The sequence below is a fragment of the Sapajus apella genome, unplaced genomic scaffold (assembly GCF_009761245.1).
Source record: "Sapajus apella isolate SASKATOON/1434 unplaced genomic scaffold, GSC_monkey_1.0 scaffold107, whole genome shotgun sequence".
NCBI classification, from domain to species: domain Eukaryota; kingdom Metazoa; phylum Chordata; class Mammalia; order Primates; family Cebidae; genus Sapajus; species Sapajus apella.
In genome coordinates, this window is record NW_022437047.1 from 5,279,772 (window position 1) to 5,297,233 (window position 17,462).

General features: G+C 35.8%; 1 protein-coding gene across 7 annotated transcripts in view; it reads left to right on the forward strand.

The window, feature by feature from the left end:
- Positions 1 to 17,462, forward strand: part of NRG3 (neuregulin 3) — a 1,107,214-nt gene that overhangs the window by 970,614 nt on the left and 119,138 nt on the right. For 4 of the 7 annotated variants that reach the window (XM_032259171.1, XM_032259175.1, XM_032259173.1 and 1 more), the window contains exon 4: positions 7,497 to 7,523. In XM_032259171.1, the coding sequence (XP_032115062.1) occupies positions 7,497 to 7,523 (27 nt within the window). The remainder of the gene's footprint in view (positions 1 to 7,496; positions 7,524 to 17,462) is intronic. The other 3 variants (XM_032259174.1, XM_032259177.1, XM_032259178.1) reach the window with 1 other exon arrangement.

Here is a 17,462-nt window from a genome sequence, read left to right on the forward strand (position 1 = left end):
ATTGGGATTACAGAGCTGCAGTGGCCACAGATAGACCCCTGATTTAGGCACATAAAACAGGATGATTCCGTGTAAAATTGACATTTAGTTAATTTTACATATATGGAAGGAAGACTGGAAAGAACTAACACAAAAAAAAATTAGCAGGAATTACTTCTCAGAGGTATTGAGAGAAGTATCCATTTCTTTTGATTAATCTGATTTTACCTTCCACTTTTTACTTGTGAACACGTGTAAATCTAAAATTAGTGTGTCCATAAAAATAAAATTATGCATTTAGTGACCACATAATTTCATAAAGGGAGCATGAAGTTTAGAATCAGCCCCGCATTAATATCCTAAATCTTGCACTAAGGATAAAATGCCAGAAAAAGGATGCAGTGATAATACCCCTTTCCTTTTAGGATCGGCATTCTAGGATTGAACACGGCTCCTAGAATGGAGCTTTCCTGCCTCACTCACCGGGAGCGTGCTCACACTCTTGACAGTTCCCTGTGCCCCTTTCCCACTCTGGGATCTAAGGCCAAAGAGATTCTGGCTGCCACGCTCTTTCCTGCTGCCACTTTCTGTTAGTGACCATCAAGTGTCTTATTCCCCTGTCCTTTGACCCTTTAGCTTTTTGAAATGTATGTATTCTGTGGATCCCATGTTGTGTTTTCTAACCTGCAGCTTCCCTCAGCAACTGCAGCCAGAGCCAGCCCCATTCCTTTCTCCCCTCCTAATCAGAAACCTTAAAGTCTACCCCAGCCTTTCCTAGCTTGCTTCTTTTGCTGTAATAAACCAGGACATGCAGGGCAATGTCTCAACATGGGACATCTCAGCATCTTGTCCATGCTAGAGCGTGATGAGTTTAGGTGTTATGGTTAGCAAATGTTCAAGACCCTGCTTGCCTTCTTCACAAATCCAGTTTACGCTTCTCAGTTGCAATGGGCTACCTCTACCTAGAGTGTCATCAGTGAAAAAGTCACTTGACAGGGATCTGTGGGTGGAATCTAACAGATTTCAGTTCAGTTATTAAGATAAAGCATTTATGACTGACATGTTTTGTAACAGAGTGGGTGGTTTGCTCCACACTCCTATGGCAGGTATTTCCCAGAGCAGGTACTTTGTATTACTAGTTACACTGGGTGCTCTTCATGACAACGTGGCTGTATTCATCAAGTTGGAAATGCTGTCACTGAACTACTGACCATAGACTCTCCACACACCTAGGAGGGGTTTGGGAGATGCTTGCAGCAGAGAAGCCCATTTAACTTCCAGGCAGGCGTCTAACTTTTTAAAACACAGATCAATATTTTCCTGGAAGATGTTTTTCCGCATCCCATAGACCAGGGTTTAAATCATCTCATTTGGGACTCTTCTATGATCAGAGTCATCTCACTCCATTGCTTTTAGCTCAGGGCTGATGCTGAAACCCACGTTGTGCGGTTTTGTCCCAGGGCTGCATTGCAGTGAGTTCCTGTTCGTAGGCTGGGTAATGCCTTGAAAGTAGGCATCCTGAGATTGAAATCAAGTCAACGATGTTTTCACTTGCTCTGTCGCAGCCGTCCCACATGGGGGACTGTCAGCATTCCCTTTTTGTCAACATATAAACAAGACGTTTTGTATTATATTTGTATTTTGTATTCACACGCGGAATTGTGAATACTTTAGAAATACCTGGGTCTTAAATTTAAGCTAGCAGTTAGATAAGAAGAAAAAGGTCAAGAGAACTATTGTGCAACGTGGCAACGATAGTTAATAACAATGCATTTACTAACAGAGTACATTTCAACTGTTCTCACCACATAAAGATAAGTATGTGAGTGCATATGTTAATTAACCTGATTTAGCCATTCCACAATGTGTATGTATTTCAAAATACCTTGTTGTACACATAAATTTATATTTTTTTGTTAATTAAAAAATGCGGGCGTTGAATTTCCAAGTGTGTTCTAGGATATTTTGGTGTTAAAAAAAAATTCAATTTGTTTCACTAGACAGGTACCTAGTTCTAAAACCTTAAGAATGCTTCGGTTCTGCAGCAGGGTTGCTGGCATTTATTAAGTATGTTGCCAGTCGCGACATCATCTGGTTCAATGTTGGGCATATTTTCAGATGCAACATTTTATATATCACTCGCTGTATGTACAAGCAAATAACTTCAACTAGGCCAGCCTCATTGTGAAGAAATTTCCCTGGTAACCAATGAAGAAATATTAATGATTGGCCAGGTTGACTCCTTGGTGACAGACAGCAGTTGTCTTCCTTTGTCTACCCTGCTACCTAGCTTATATTTGGCACTTCATCAATAAACTAGGGGTGAGAAAGTAAATAAGTGGTGCTTCTACTCTGCCTGAGGATACTTGAAAACAACTTGTTCTCTTAAGTGGATTAAATAATTCCTCCCTGAAGATCTCATTACCTGATAATTTTGTAAAAATTAGCTTTTTCTTTATAGGAAGGGGATAAGTAAACTTTGAGTATTACTGGTAGCTAAGAGCCAAGCTGGCCTGGGCTCAATCATGTTCCCAGCACTTACAGGTAGTGTGGTTTAGAGGAAGCTAATTCACCTCTCTGCGCTTCCGTTTCTTACCTGTAAAATGAGCATTATAATAATCTTCTAAATTGCTGTGAGGTAATACTTCAAGCATTTCCTGGTACACAGTAAGTGCTCAGTAAATACTCTTCCCCTGTCTCTCTTGATGTTTTCCCTCAGGCCTGAATATCTCTGGGCACACTGTTTGCTTTGGAATATAGCCAGCCAGGAAGGGTTATGAGAAGTGGTGTGGTTTATGGCCCGAATGACAAAATGAATTGCCTTTGTCTTCTGTTCGTCCTGGATTTTCATTAATTCTTCCGTATGAACCGAATCCTGTCAGTTTCTTAAACTCAGCAATAATAATCACAGTGTTTAACATTTTAATAAAACAATGGAAGCATGTACATGTGAGTGTGAGTGTGAGTGTGCGTGTGTGCATGAGAAAGAAAGAAATTTTACATAAGAGTTAACTTTTTGTTTCTATTTTCAGTGGTATCAGTTTCCATGAATAAGCTATTGTAAAAAATCAGTAATTTCCCTTTAAATTATAAACATATAAATGCCATCTTGCTTGAGAGTATTCTTAAAGTTAACAACTCTGATAATGGGATGCAACTTTTCTGTTATGTTAAAAGAGGACAGATTTTCTTTCTCTTAAGAAGATTTCTACTTATATTCTTCAATGTTTCAATCATTTTCAAATTCTGATTTCTGTCTCTGCTACTGGCTATGAATGTGTTGAGGTTTCAAAGCATTCAGTTTGGCCCTACATTTATCAAAAATGCCACTCATTTCTTAGCACAGTCTACAGATTCACAAAGCCTGCCTGATTCTCCATATCCCTTGTCACCTGCAGAGGCAGAGCACTCAAGGTCACGGAAGAAGGAAGAAAGGCCATGCATGGGTTATACCTGCCAGCAAAACAGGTGACAGGCAGCCAGTCTGAGCCATCTCAGCTCCACCGGAAAGTTTTTGTTCTAACAGGCTGAATCTAAAGGCTTTCTAACTGCCCACTCACGTCATGGAACACCTGCGGTCCACTATTTGAGGTCCTCTGCTCCCTGATTTCTATACACTTTCCCCTCCTGGCTTTCTTCCTGCAACCTCCTCTTCTGCCTGTCTGAAAAAGTTTAGTTTTATTCCAAGCCTTTTAGAATATTATTTTTAGTATAATGATAGGTAATCTTTATTTTAAATGCCATAATTCTAGTCTCTCTCCAACGTCCTAGGTACCACAGTCATGAAGCTTCTTATTTGACAATAATGAAAATGTGGTCTTGAGTCAGGATAAGTAAGGTTAGGACCCATACTTATTTATCCTTTGTGTAAAGCCCCATGGGCCCCTTTTGCAGCTGGCTTTTTCCCCTTGCACCCTCATGCATCAGCACCTAACTCTTTTGCAAGATAACTGGGTCCTACCGAATACCAACAGACTGCCAGATGGTTACAAGTTTCTAATTCTCAATATGGGTTTGGGAAAGAGAACAAAAGTCCCTTATTTATGATGTAACTTCCCCAGTCTCCAGCCAATCAACACCCAAAACACAAGAAACTATTAGCTACAAATTTCTGCCTGCTGGGCATTGGGAGAAGGGCAGAGACTTCTGCAGGGCCTTACACGTGTAGCTAGATTCAAGGTTTAGCTTACGGTAATATTTTTCTCATTTTAATATCCAAAAAAAAATCCTTAGATAGAGATTTTATGTGCTAATGATACATGTGATGTGTCTTAAGGAATGTGGATACTGAGTGCCTGTACTAACCACAGATCCACCTTCACATACTTGACCTCACCAGTGTTTTATGAATATGCCTGTACAGTTCCCATAAAGGGCATTCCCTTCAAGGCACTAGGGGTTATCTCTCTCTTTTTGAGCAGCTCACTTTGCCTCTAAGATTTTGAGAGCAAATCTAAAGTAAATATAGACAAAGTAGTTTGTTGCACCTCACTTTTCAATACTTTCACTTTGATATAAGCTTCTTTGTCTATTCTTACTTGGAATTCACTCTCAACATATTTTGTGCAGAGAAGTCAACAACCTGAACAAGCCTACTGACAACAGTCTTGCCAACTTTTCTACAAACTCCGTTCTTTTTTATTTTATTTTTACTTTAAGTTCTGGGATACATCTGCAGAATCTGCAGGTTTGTTACGTAGGTATACATGTGCCATGGTGGTTTGCTGCACCTATCAACCTGTCATATAAGTTTTAAGCCCTACATGCCTTATGTATTTGTCCTAATGCTCTCTCTTCTTTTGTCTCTCATCCCCCAGCAGGCCCCAATATGTGATGTTCCCCTCCCTGTGTCCATGTGTTCTCATTGTTCAATTCCCAGTTATAAGTGAGAACACGCGGTGTTGGGTTTTCTGTTCCTGTGTTAGTTTGCTGAGAATGAAGGTTTCCAGCTTCATCCATGTCCCTGCAAAGGATATGAGCTTATTCTTTTATATGGCTGCATAGTATTCCATGGTGTGTGTGTGTGTGTATATATATATATATATATATATATATATAAAACACATTTTCTTTATCCAGTCTAACATAGATTGGCATTTGGGTTGGTTCCAAGTCTTTGCTATTGTAAATAGTACTGCAATAAACATACATGTGCATGTATCTTTATAGTAGGATGATTTATAATCCTTTCAGTATATACCCAGTAATGGAATTGCTAGATCAAATGGTATTTCTGTTTCTAGATACTTGAGGAATTGCCACACTGTCATCCATAATATATGAAATAATTTACACTCCCACCAACAGTGTAAAAGCATTTCTATTTCTCCACATCCTTGCCAGCATTTGTTGTTTTCTGACTTTTTAATAATTGCCATTCTAACTGGTATGAGATGGTATCTTATTGTGGTTTTGACTTGCATTTCTGTGATGATGAGGTTTTTTATATGTTTCTTGGCCTCATACATGTCTTCTTTTGGGAAGTGTCTATTCATATCCTTTGCCCACTTTTTGATGAGGTTGTACAAACTCCATTCTTTGTATTGCATTCTCTCCCTCCCAGGAGCAAGTTTATGGTCCATGGCCTCTTAATCCAGTGCACATTTTCTGCTTTTCCATTATAGCACTTACTACAATGAATAACCAGAGCATTTTTTTTTTTTTTTTTTTTGAGATGGAGTTTCGCTCTTGTTACCCAGGCTGGAGTGCAATGGCGCGATCTCGGCTCACCGCAACCTCCGCCTCCTGGGTTCAGGCAATTCTCCTGCCTCAGCCTCCTGAGTAGCTGGGATTACAGGCGCGCGCCACCATGCCCAGCTGATTTTTTGTATTTTTTTAGTAGAGACGGGGTTTCACCATGTTGACCAGGATGGTCTCGATCTCTTGACCTCGTGATCCACCCGCCTCGGCCTCCCAAAGTGCTGGGATTACAGGCTTGAGCCACCGCGCCCGGCCACCAGAGCATTTTATCCATGGCCTCTCATTCATTTCTGAGCTACTTGAGAACAAGAATCCTGTCTTAATTGTGCCTGATATCTATCACTGTGTGTATGATGAGCCCAGAGTAAGCAGTCAAAAAATGTCAGGGAAAGAAACAAATGCATCTACTTTTTAAAAACATTGACACCATCTTTTTTTTAGATGTGAACACTTCATAAGACAAACTGATAGACACAGAAAGTAGATTAGAAGTTACCAACGGCTAGGAGGAGGGAGGAATGAGGAATTATGGATTAAGGGATACAGAGTTTCTGTAAACCTGTAAAAGGTGGTGGTGGTTGTACAACACTGTGAATGTATCAAGTTAATAGTAACGGCAAAACTGCAGTTACTTTTGCACCAACCTAATAACTAATGACACTGAGTCATGCACTTAAATATGGTTTTAATAATAAATTTTACGTTACATATATATATACATATATATATACACATTTTTTCCACAATAAAATTTTTAAATGACTTATTTATAAACACAAAAGGCATCGAAAGCAAGGTAACTAAAAAAACATTTTCTAAGAGGAAAAGCTTATTTGCTAAATAAAGAACTCAAAAAAGGAAGCTCAGCAATTAGTCTCAGAAGCAAATGCAATGGTGTCAATAGCTTTTTTCACTTATTCTCACTTCAGACAAATATGGCAACAGAAAAAAAATTATTCATTAATACAATGAATTTTAAAAATGAATGAGTGAATAACTAAATGATTAAAAAAATTTAAATAGAGGAATATCTAAAGTTGAATGCATGGGCCCAGCCCAGTACGGTTCATTGCTTTGCTGATCAGGCAGCTGTTAGCTGGTCAAGATGGTCTGTGATCTACATGCACATAGAACATACATGGACATGTCTGCCATTTGTGTTTGATAGGATGGGCTGTCAAGGCGAACAGTCATGGGGCTTAATGCTCAGATCAACCGAATTTGTGTCATGGATCTGTCTCAAATTTTGTAACCTCTGTAAGAGTTTTAATCTTGCTGAAGCAAAGTTTTCTCATCTGAAAAGTGAAAGAGAAAAAAAAGTCCAACATCATTGCTTTTTTGTGGAGGAAAACACACCTGATTAGGGCCTGTCACACAGAAGTTCCTTGCTTATTCAGTGTTATTTTTATTACAGAGGTTCAAATAAATTCATGTGGAACAAATAGTTATTCCACAGAAAATATTATGGGTTCTGAAAAGAATATTAGTGCCAGATATTCATGGTATAACAATTTTTCTTTTTCTTTGCTAAATTTTTACTTAGCATTCTTCGTAAGTTATGCAATGTTAGTTCATCTAAAATTCTAAGCTATAGCTCAGAGGCTTTGGGGAAATACCCATCAGTGTTCAGACCAACTCTATTGTTGGTGATCTGTAATTTATCTTTTCTAAGCAAACATAGGAGTTAAAATTGAGACACATGCCTTACCTTAGAGGATTAGTCTTACAAGTGCTGATTTCCATGTATAGAGTTTTTTCTAACCCTTTTCTCTTTTCCTTTTTCTCTTTCCCTTCCTTCCATGCTGACTTTGGTGTAGCAGACCACTTGGGAATTGAATTCATGGGTAAGACTAAACAATTTGCTCATTTAATACCTCGAAAATGCTAAGCTTTATAATGTATATAGTATTTTCCTTCTCCATCTGATTATAATTGAAATGTCTCATTATCAGATGCTATTAATAGAAAAAACTGTTCTTGTTGATTTTTCACTAAGTAGTGGCTCAAAATGAAAGAATTAACTACTTATTGGGAAGGCAATTTAATGTTAAGTGCAGTGTCTGGAATCATAAAGACGTTGTGTTTGGCTCCTGGCTTTGATTATTTCCTCTAATTCTCAACTTTCGTATCTGTAAAATAGGGATAATAATAGGTTCTATTTTCTGCACATATAAATTGCTTAGCATAATGTCTACAACATGGCAAACACTCAATAAAAAAATCAATGTTTTTTAAATTAAGTCCCTTTCCTTTTGTGAGATGATTACTTTGGATACATTTTGGTATCAATTTTAATTCGGAGTATAGGCTATTAAACATTTTCATTCACAAAATTAAAATGTTTCTTTTAAAGTATTTGGAGTGAATGCTGTATGTTTTAAAGCATTAGAATGCCTTCCATGAGCACTATTTTTATAGTCACAGATAACTGCATGAAAAATTAGAGCTAATTCTCTGAGTCTATGGCTGTAAGTTAAATGAAGACAGAATGTTTCATAAGGTTCAATATGCATCATGGTATACGGATGGAAAGACACTCAGGAGTCAGAGTTAGGGAAATTGAGAAGATCTAAATTTGAATCCAAATTCATCTGCTTCCTTGGATTCTGTTAAATTCAGATTTTTTCTCTTATATGATTCGGATATGAATCCTTGCTTTATACATGAATGTTTATTGTGATGAAAATTATACACTTACTTGCATAATTTATCCATTTGCCCATTTATTCAGCAAATACATATCAAGCCACTATAAGCAAAGAAATAATACATGATGCCAGAGATAAAATAGTGAGTCAAAATGAACAAAAACCTAGTCTAATGGAGCTTATAGTGTAGTAAGCTTATAGATGAAAATCAGGTAATACAACTAATATAAAATTCCGTTTCTTAAGACATACACCAGGGAAGAAGATATTAACTTAGACTAGTGTGATAATAGGAAATATGAGGAAAAGTTGATAGATATTTAAGAAGTAATATCTTGTGTTTGAGAAGGATTGATATTAAAGGTTGGAAGAGGGAGAATTATCAAGGATGACTGCAAGATTTATAGTTCAGAGCTCCAGATTAAAAAGTGGGCCACTTACTGAGAAATAATTCTGACCGAAGAACAGATTTATGGGAAATGTTCACTAGATTAGATATAGAAGTGTTGATTTGGGATGCCTTTGACATATTTGAGAGATAGATGTTAAGTTGGTGGTTGTATTGTTGGAAGTGTTGAGAGTTAATTAGAAACTTGTGAAACATTTTTATACTGGAATTGGTGTTCCCGATTGTATGGTATTACTTATTATTGCTCCATTCTGTGGGTATTACATCATAGAAAAGGCAGACAGCTCAATTCCTACAGGCTTGCGGTTTTGCTGGTTACATGTAATGAAAAAACAGAAAATCAATGAAATTCAGGATGTTATTCAAATGAAGCACCATGGAATGTGAGATAGTTGTGGAAGGAAGTGAAAGAAGGATGACTCGTTGCAATGAAACCAATTAATAGTCATCATGAGAGTGCTTTAACAAGCTGGTAGGAAGGAGAGATTATAGTCATATGGCAGATTGGTTGATTTTGATGTTGAAGATGGAGGAGTTATAGGAGATGATAATATTGAAAGTATTCCTAAGAGAGTAAATAACCAAACTGAGGTTGAGGAAGAAATAATTTGAAACTAGAGGTCAAGTACTTGAGAGGACATAGTTTTTAATAAGTTATCTAATGGATATTCCAGTTACTCATGATAATGCTAGAATTTGGATAGAGAGAAAAAAAATGTTATATGTAAATTTTCCCATTAATAATATAAACTATATTGAATTTGGTAGGTGACAATGAAGGGTATAGTTAAGCGTAATGTCGGACGCATCAAAAAATAGAGCCCACATTATAATGGCTCAAGGACAGTAGCAATTTATTTCCTGATACTATTTGTTCTTCTCCAAGTGAGGGGTATTTCCTGTTTAAGGTAGCAAATGACTAGCTTTATCCAAGTAGTGAATTAGAGATCCAGGCGTCTTCCTTCTTATGGTTTCATTGTTACATAGATTTCTTTGCTATCTGCATGTAGTCAGCAGATGGGAAAAGAAAACAGAGCCGATGCATGCCCATTTCTTAAAAGACCCCGTCTCTACTAAAAATACAAAAATTGGCTGGGCATGGTGACGCGCGCCTGTAGTCCCAGCTACTCTGGAGGCTGAGGCAGGAGAAGTGCTTGAACCCAGGAGGCAGAGGTTGCAGTGAGCCGAGATCGCGCCATTGCACTCCGGCCTGGGTAGCAAGAGTGAAACTCCGTCTTGAAGAAAAACAAAACAAAACAAAAAAAGACTGATCTACAAGAACTCACATCACTTTTTGATTAATAATCTATTAGGTAGGACTAAATTACATGACCTCATTTTACTGTAAAAAAGGCTGGGAAATGGAACCCTGAGAGAAAAGAGGAAACACATTTTTAGAAATCTCTGCCACTGTGTAAATGACATAAACTTTAAAGGAACAGGATTTTTCATAAAAGACAATTGAAAAAGTACTTTAGAAGCCAGAAGGACAGAGCCCCAACATTGAAAGTGAGAAAATAAGAACAACTCTTGAGCCAGGTAGAGGAAAATGAGATTTTTCAGGCAAGATTCAGGTTTCCATTAAAATAGAAGAAAATAAGAAAGAGTCAAAAAAGGGATTGAGAATGCAGAGGGTGTGTTGCTGGATGTAGATGAGCAATTTCATGGAGGCAAGTGGAGAGTTTAACTGGTGGAAGAGGAGTAGAAAGCTGAGTCATGGGCCACAAATTATGGGAAATTATGGGCATATTTTTGTAGTAAGGATACATTGTTGAGAAGGGCACACAGTTTGTACCCTCCTCATTTGCTGATGATGGCAGGGATTCGTAGCATGGAGGTTTGAGCATCATACAATGTATAATGATATGTATCCATTATTATATTATCATACAGAGTAGGTTTATTGCCTTAAAAATTATTTGTGTTCTTTCTATTCTTCCCTCCCTTTCTCCAACTATTGGTCTTTTTACTGTTTTCATAGTTTTAACTTTTATAGACTGTCATATATTTGGAATAATACCTTTTGCACTGGCTTATCTTACTTAACAATTTTTTCAGGTGTTTTCACTGCTTGATAGTGCATTTGTTTCTAGAGCTGGATAATATTACATTGTCACCTTTTGAAGGACATCTTGGTTGCTTCCAAGTTTTGACAATTATGGATATAATTGTTGGAAGCATCTGTGTGCAGGCTTTTGTGTAAAAATACATTTTCAACTTTTTTTGTGTAAATACCAAAAGCATGATTGCTGGGTCATATGGGAAGGTTATGCTTAGTTTTGTTAGAAACTGCCAAACTGTCTTCCAAGGTGGCTGTACCATTTTGCATTCCCACCAACAATGAATGGGAGTTCCTGTTGCTCCACATGGTCTCCATCATTTGATGTTGTCAGTGTTCTGGATTTGGGCCATTTCAATAGATATGTAGTGGAAACTCCCTGTTTCAATTTGGACTTCACTAATGACACTTAATGTGAGCATTTTTTCATATGCTTATTTGTCATCTGATATTTCCTTTAATGAGGTGTCTTCCAAGGTCTTTGGCCCATTTTTAAATCAGTTTGTTTTCTTATTGTGAAGAATTATTTGTATATTTTGAAAAATGATCCTTTATCAGATATATATTTTGCAAATATTTTTTTTGTCATTCTTGGCTTTTCCCTTTGTTCTCTTGAACAATATTGATACAGTCCAGATTATAAAATCTTCCTTTCATGTATTGTGACTTTAATATTGTATCCAAAAGTAGTTGCCAAATCTAGTTTATCTAGATAGTCTCATATGTGATCTTCTATGAGTGTTATAGTTTTGCATTTTACATTTAGGTTTGTGGTTTATTTTGAGTTAATTTTTGTGAAGTATGTAATGGCTGTGTCTAGGTTCATGTTTTATTGCATGTGGATGTTGAGTTGTTTCAGCACCATTCATTGAAAAGCTTATCTTTACCCCATATATTGTCTTTTCTCCTTTGTCAAAGATCAGCTGACTATATTAATATGTATCTATTCTGGGTTCTCTATTCTGTTCCACTAAACTATTCATTTTTTTTTTTTGCCAATACCATACTGTTTTTATTACTATAGCTTTATAGTAAGTATTGAAGTAAGGTGGGTCAGTCTTTCAACTTTGTCTTTTAATGTTGTGTTGAGTTTTCTGGATCTACTGCCCCTCCCTATAAATTTTAGAGTCAGTTTATCAAGATACACAATATAACTTTCTGTGATTTTTATTGGAATTGCATTAAATCTATAAATGAAGTTGAAAAAAGCTGATATCTTGACAATATTGAGTATTTCTATCCATGAACATGAAATAGCTCTTCACTTACTTAGGTTTTTTTAAGTCTTTCATTAGAGTTTTATAGTTTTATTTGCATACATCTTATATTTATTTTGCTAGACTTAAACCTAGATATTTCATTTGGGGGATGCTAATGTAAATGCTGTTGTGTTTTCAATTTCATATCATATTTGTTTGTATTGACTTTTGTATATTAACCTTGTAGCCTGTTACATTGCTATAATCATTTATTTGTTATAGGAATATTTTAAATTTTAATTTTTTTTACCTAAGCAATTATGTCATCTACAAAGACAATTTACTTTTTCCCTTTCAAATCTGTCTACCTTTTATTAACTTTTCTTATCTTATTTATATCACTACAACTTCCAGTATGATGTTGAAAAAGAATGATGAAAGGGGGCATCTTTGCCTTGTTCATAATCTTAATGAGAAAACTGTAAGTTTCTTATTAAAAATTATATTAGTTATAGATATTTCGTAGATATTCTTTATCAAGTTGAGAATGTCCATCTCTATTTCTAGTTAACTGAAAGTTTTTACCATAAATGGGTCTTGTATTTTGTTAAGTGCTTTCTCTAAATCTATTGAAAGGATTATGTGATGTTTTTTAGCCTCTTGATGTGATGGATTACATTTATTGATTTTTTAATATTGAACCAACTTTGCATCCCTGAGATAAATGGATAAATGTCACTTGGTTATGTTGTCCAGTTGTTCTGTTTTAATGAGTTACATAATACCTTTTTTCTCTTATTTTTATTATTCTTGCTTTGAGCAATAGGAATTTCATTGATTCTTGATGAACACATGGTCACAAGGAGTTGATGATCTGAAGCACACGTCTTCTTCCCAAATCTTTATACTCTCAATGACCAGCTCTATTTGTGAGCTTACTGATCAGACTCAAAACCAGAATACTTCAGTTTAACAAATTTCTGTTTTATAGCAGGAAACTCCAAATCATATGCTGCAAGAATTCTATATTTAATTGACATACATTTATCACATTTACTATACGGCAGATGTATAAGATATTGGAGATGCAGATATATAATGTCCCATATCCCTGGATGTCCAAACTCTAAGGCTAAAATTAGAGTTTTCGTCTTACACATAAGTGAGGTGATATAGTAAGTGCTCTAAAAAAGGATTAGGCAAGATACGATATGAAAAAAGAAAGGAAAGCAATTGAATGGGCTTGGAAAGTTCAGGAACAGTTTTCCAGGAGAGGAGGCACTTAAGTTGAGTACCAACCAAAGTGAATAAGCTATACTGAGTCATGCTATAGCGAAAATCTATATGGGCCCCATATTGCTCCCACATTAAAGTAAGACTTGCTATTTCAGTCTCTCTTTCTGTATCTATCAGCTTCCTAGGGTCACCACTTTAGGATTGGAAAGAGAATATCAACGTCAGCAAAAACAAGTAACCAAAAAGGTTTTTGAGTTAATTTATTAATTTTAAGGAGTGATCATCCTATTGAGAAAGCCATGCCAAACCTAACATCTATAAAACTGTCAACATTCAACAGGATTTTTCCTTATTTATATTCATGAAATTTTCTTAATTATGCACCTGGGATTGGTACCATGAAAATTTCAACAGCAAATACTGATCTGGAATACAGTGTCAGTTAAAAAATAAAGTTAGCTGCCATAACTAGAGCAGAAATGTTGAAATGCACACAGAAGAATTGTGTTTGTGACGTTTTTGAAATAAAGGGACTTGATGTAAAATAAGTAACCAACAATATATATCTTAAATTTATATCTTAACCTCATTCATTCATGCATGCATTAGGGAAAATAGAGATTTTTAGGGTCAAATATTCTAAATTTCCTTCACAGTTTGAGTAGATCAAGAGATAGAATGGACAGACTTCTTTGTTAAGCTCAAATACTCATTGTGTGATGTGAGAAACAACCAATCATTTAGACTAGGCAGTTGGCCAAAGGCATGTCAGATTGGCCATTTTGGAAGGCACAATAATCATGGAAGATTCTTACCTAAGAAATCTCTAGCTACTGTGTAAGATGCTCAATCATGAAACATATGTCCTTTTGAGTTATTTGTTAAGTGGTTATTTTTCTAACAATACCTTGATGCATTTGATATTCCAGGCATCAAAGATGTTTATATGAAAGCAGGTGCAATGCCATTTGAAAACATATTAGCAAAGCAAAAGGAGAATTGAAGATTGTGTGGAAGATCTTTCATGCAAATTTCCTTCATTCCCAACTGGTAAACAAAATGAATGCTGTCACTTAAATATCTTGTTGGTGATTTGACATTGTTTTTAGGATAGCCTAATATATTTAGGTAAAGTATTGATTGAGAAAACTCTGGTGTAAGTTTTTTAATCAAAAGATATATAAAACAGAAAAATAAGATTCTTAATTAAAATCTTAAGTTATTCTAAGAAAATCTTTGTATTTTTTAAGCTAAAAAAAAAGAAACACTGTGTTTTCCATATGGAAGGCATAGAAATGTGTTATACTTAAAGTCTGTGATATAAAATATATTTATAGGTTTATAACTGACAGACTATTACTTCAAACTTGACCATATATTGGGTATTCTTTCATCTCCTTGTGTAAAGAAAATAGGCTTTAGTGTATTTCAGTGAGCACTGAAGATTATCTCCTAAGAAGTGACCAGTTAATTATTCTGTTTAGATGATAGGAAGTGTTTTTTTTTTTTCTTAAAGCTACCCTGTATATTATAAATGAATTGGTGTTTTTCCTTTAAATCTAACAGGCTCATATGTCAGTCAAATGAATTCATATTTCTGTTCTAGTTTGTGAATTGGCATTAGAGATAGAACTAAGGATTCTTTTTTCCTAAGTTGAAGTCTCTGAAAGTAGACTTATTTGGAACAAAAAAAAGGGTTTTCATTCATTTGAATATATTATATTTGTATATAGAATAAAATGGTAATTTATAAATATGTATGCCTAGAAGTGTGTTTGTGGAGGAGTGCCATTAAAAGAGTATAGTTTTGCCAGTGTGCCCTTGGCCATGTTAAACTATGTGAGAAATCAGATATAGTGGAAAAACAAAAGTTACATGATTTTTTAAGCTCTCAAAATAAGAACCTGCATGAAGTCGTAACTATTTAAATATCCATATTATAAATGACAAAACTTGACTACTAATTAGCTGAAATATCTTTCTAAAGAGCAGGAAAGTAGCAGATAGGACTTGAATTCAAATCTCATCTTCCTCCAGTGCTCTTGAATTATTTAGGTGACTAATTGATGGGAAAGAGGTCTCCATGATTCCTCAAAGAGTTTGTATTCTGGCAATGTTTCAAGCAACAAAGCAGTTTTGTGACTAGTCCTCAGTTTTGAAGGTAATGTTTTCTGAATCTCTTCATGTTCTAAGGATCTTGGCTAGTAACTCACAATTATCCAAGCTGCAAGCAAATGAAATATGAACCAGATCCTGTTTATAGCTATATTCAGAATTATAACTGTCAACTGTATAAAAAGGACTATTTAGCTTGTCATTGTAATCTCTCATATGGGATAATCTACAAAGTTGCATTGTATTGAAGGGTTTTTGGTGAGTATGGACTGTATTGAGTGAAGTCAGTTGGGTGGTTCTACTGTTATATGCCATTGGAGTATAAAGACCTTACTCATCTATCTCCTCTGATAGAAGACATCTGACAAATGGAATTGTGATCTGAACCATCTCTCCACTGACTTCCAAAGATTCTGTCGAAGAAGTATTTAATACTTACACAATACTGTTTTCTCACTTATTTTATTTTAAGGAATATGACCACTCTCTTTCTCTCTATTTTTTATTTTTGAAGGCAGGCTCTTGCTCTGTCACCCAGGCTGGAGTGCAGTGGTGTAATCATAGTTCACTGCAGTCTTGACCTCCCAGGCTCAAGTATTCTTCCCATTATATCCTCCTGTGTAGCTGGGACCAGAGGCATGTGTCACCACATGCAGCTAATTTTTTATATTTTTGTAGAGATAGTGTTTCTCTATGTTGCTTAGGCTGGTATCAAACTCCTGGGCTCAAGAGATTCTCCTGCTTTGGTTTTTCAAAGTGGTAGGATTATAGGCATGAGCCACTGTGCTCAGCCCACTCTCTCTTTTTACACTTTGATTTTTTTGTTGTTGTTTATTTTAATATAGGCCTCAGTACATGTGCTGTTAATCACAAGCCCTCTAAATATTATTTTTAAAAAAGTTATCTTTATTTGACTTGGATGTTCCCAAGACTCCCAAGCCATACATATAATAAGGATTATATATTGGCTTAAGTATTAAGATTTGTCGTAACACAAATTGGTACCTCCAGTGGGGAGAAGTAAAAGTGTTTAAACAAACTCATGACAACTAAGTCAAATATAAGTTCTGAGATAATTTTCAGGTGAGATTAATAGTGTTCAGTGATCTTTGAAAATGATACAACCAAAAGACATATTGGAAAAATATGCAGATCTATTAGTCATGATATTTACAAAGAAGAACATGAGCATTTCTTTAAAGATGTTTTTGGACAAGATTTTAAAATCAGCTAGTACAATTTGATTGGCAGACAATGAGGAAAGTATTAAGCTATTGGAAAAAGCAGTGCTGTTCACTGATGGCTAACATAAGACCAGTACATCTTTGCTAGATTAATAGTATAATATTTTCCGTAAAGTTGTTAAATAGCTAGATCAGAAGTTTCTATGTAGTTGTGAATATACGGACTTTATCAAAATCTTGGACAGACTTTCATGAATTTCTTATGTAATATGGTGAAACATGAATTATAGGGTAATTACATAGTGATAGGTAGATTTGGGACAATAAATTCTAGTTGAAGGATCAAGACCAGCCATGAGCAGAACTTCTAGTTTCTTCTGGGGTAACATTTTTACGAATTGAAATAAGGTCACAGCTTGAACATATAGCAAATTATTGAACTTTTTGTAAAAGGTGAATGCTTCTTTGTCAGAATTAAAGTCTAACAAGAAGGATTGGGCATTGGGCTGATCAAATCAGACTCAGAATAATCTGATCTTTTAATCAGTATCAAGTTGATTACTTACAAATGCCAAATATCTAAACTGCACATGAGTTAGGAGTCAGTTCTGAAAATCTGGAATGTGCTAAAATAAAGGGAAATAAAAAGCAACAATGATGTTAAGATTGTTATTAGAAAGTAATTCTCACAGAGGGAAAGGTGCGGTGGCTCGCGCCTGTAATCCCAGCACTTTTGGAGGCCGAGGCGGTGTATCTACCACTTGAGGTCAAGAGTTCCAGACCAGCCTGACCAACATGGTGAAACCCCATATCTACTAAAAATACAAAATTAGCCGGGTGTGATGGGGCATGCCTGTAATCTCAGCTACTTAGGAGGCTCAGGCAGGAGAATCCCTTGAACTTGGGAGTCGGAGGTTGCAGTGAGCCAAGATT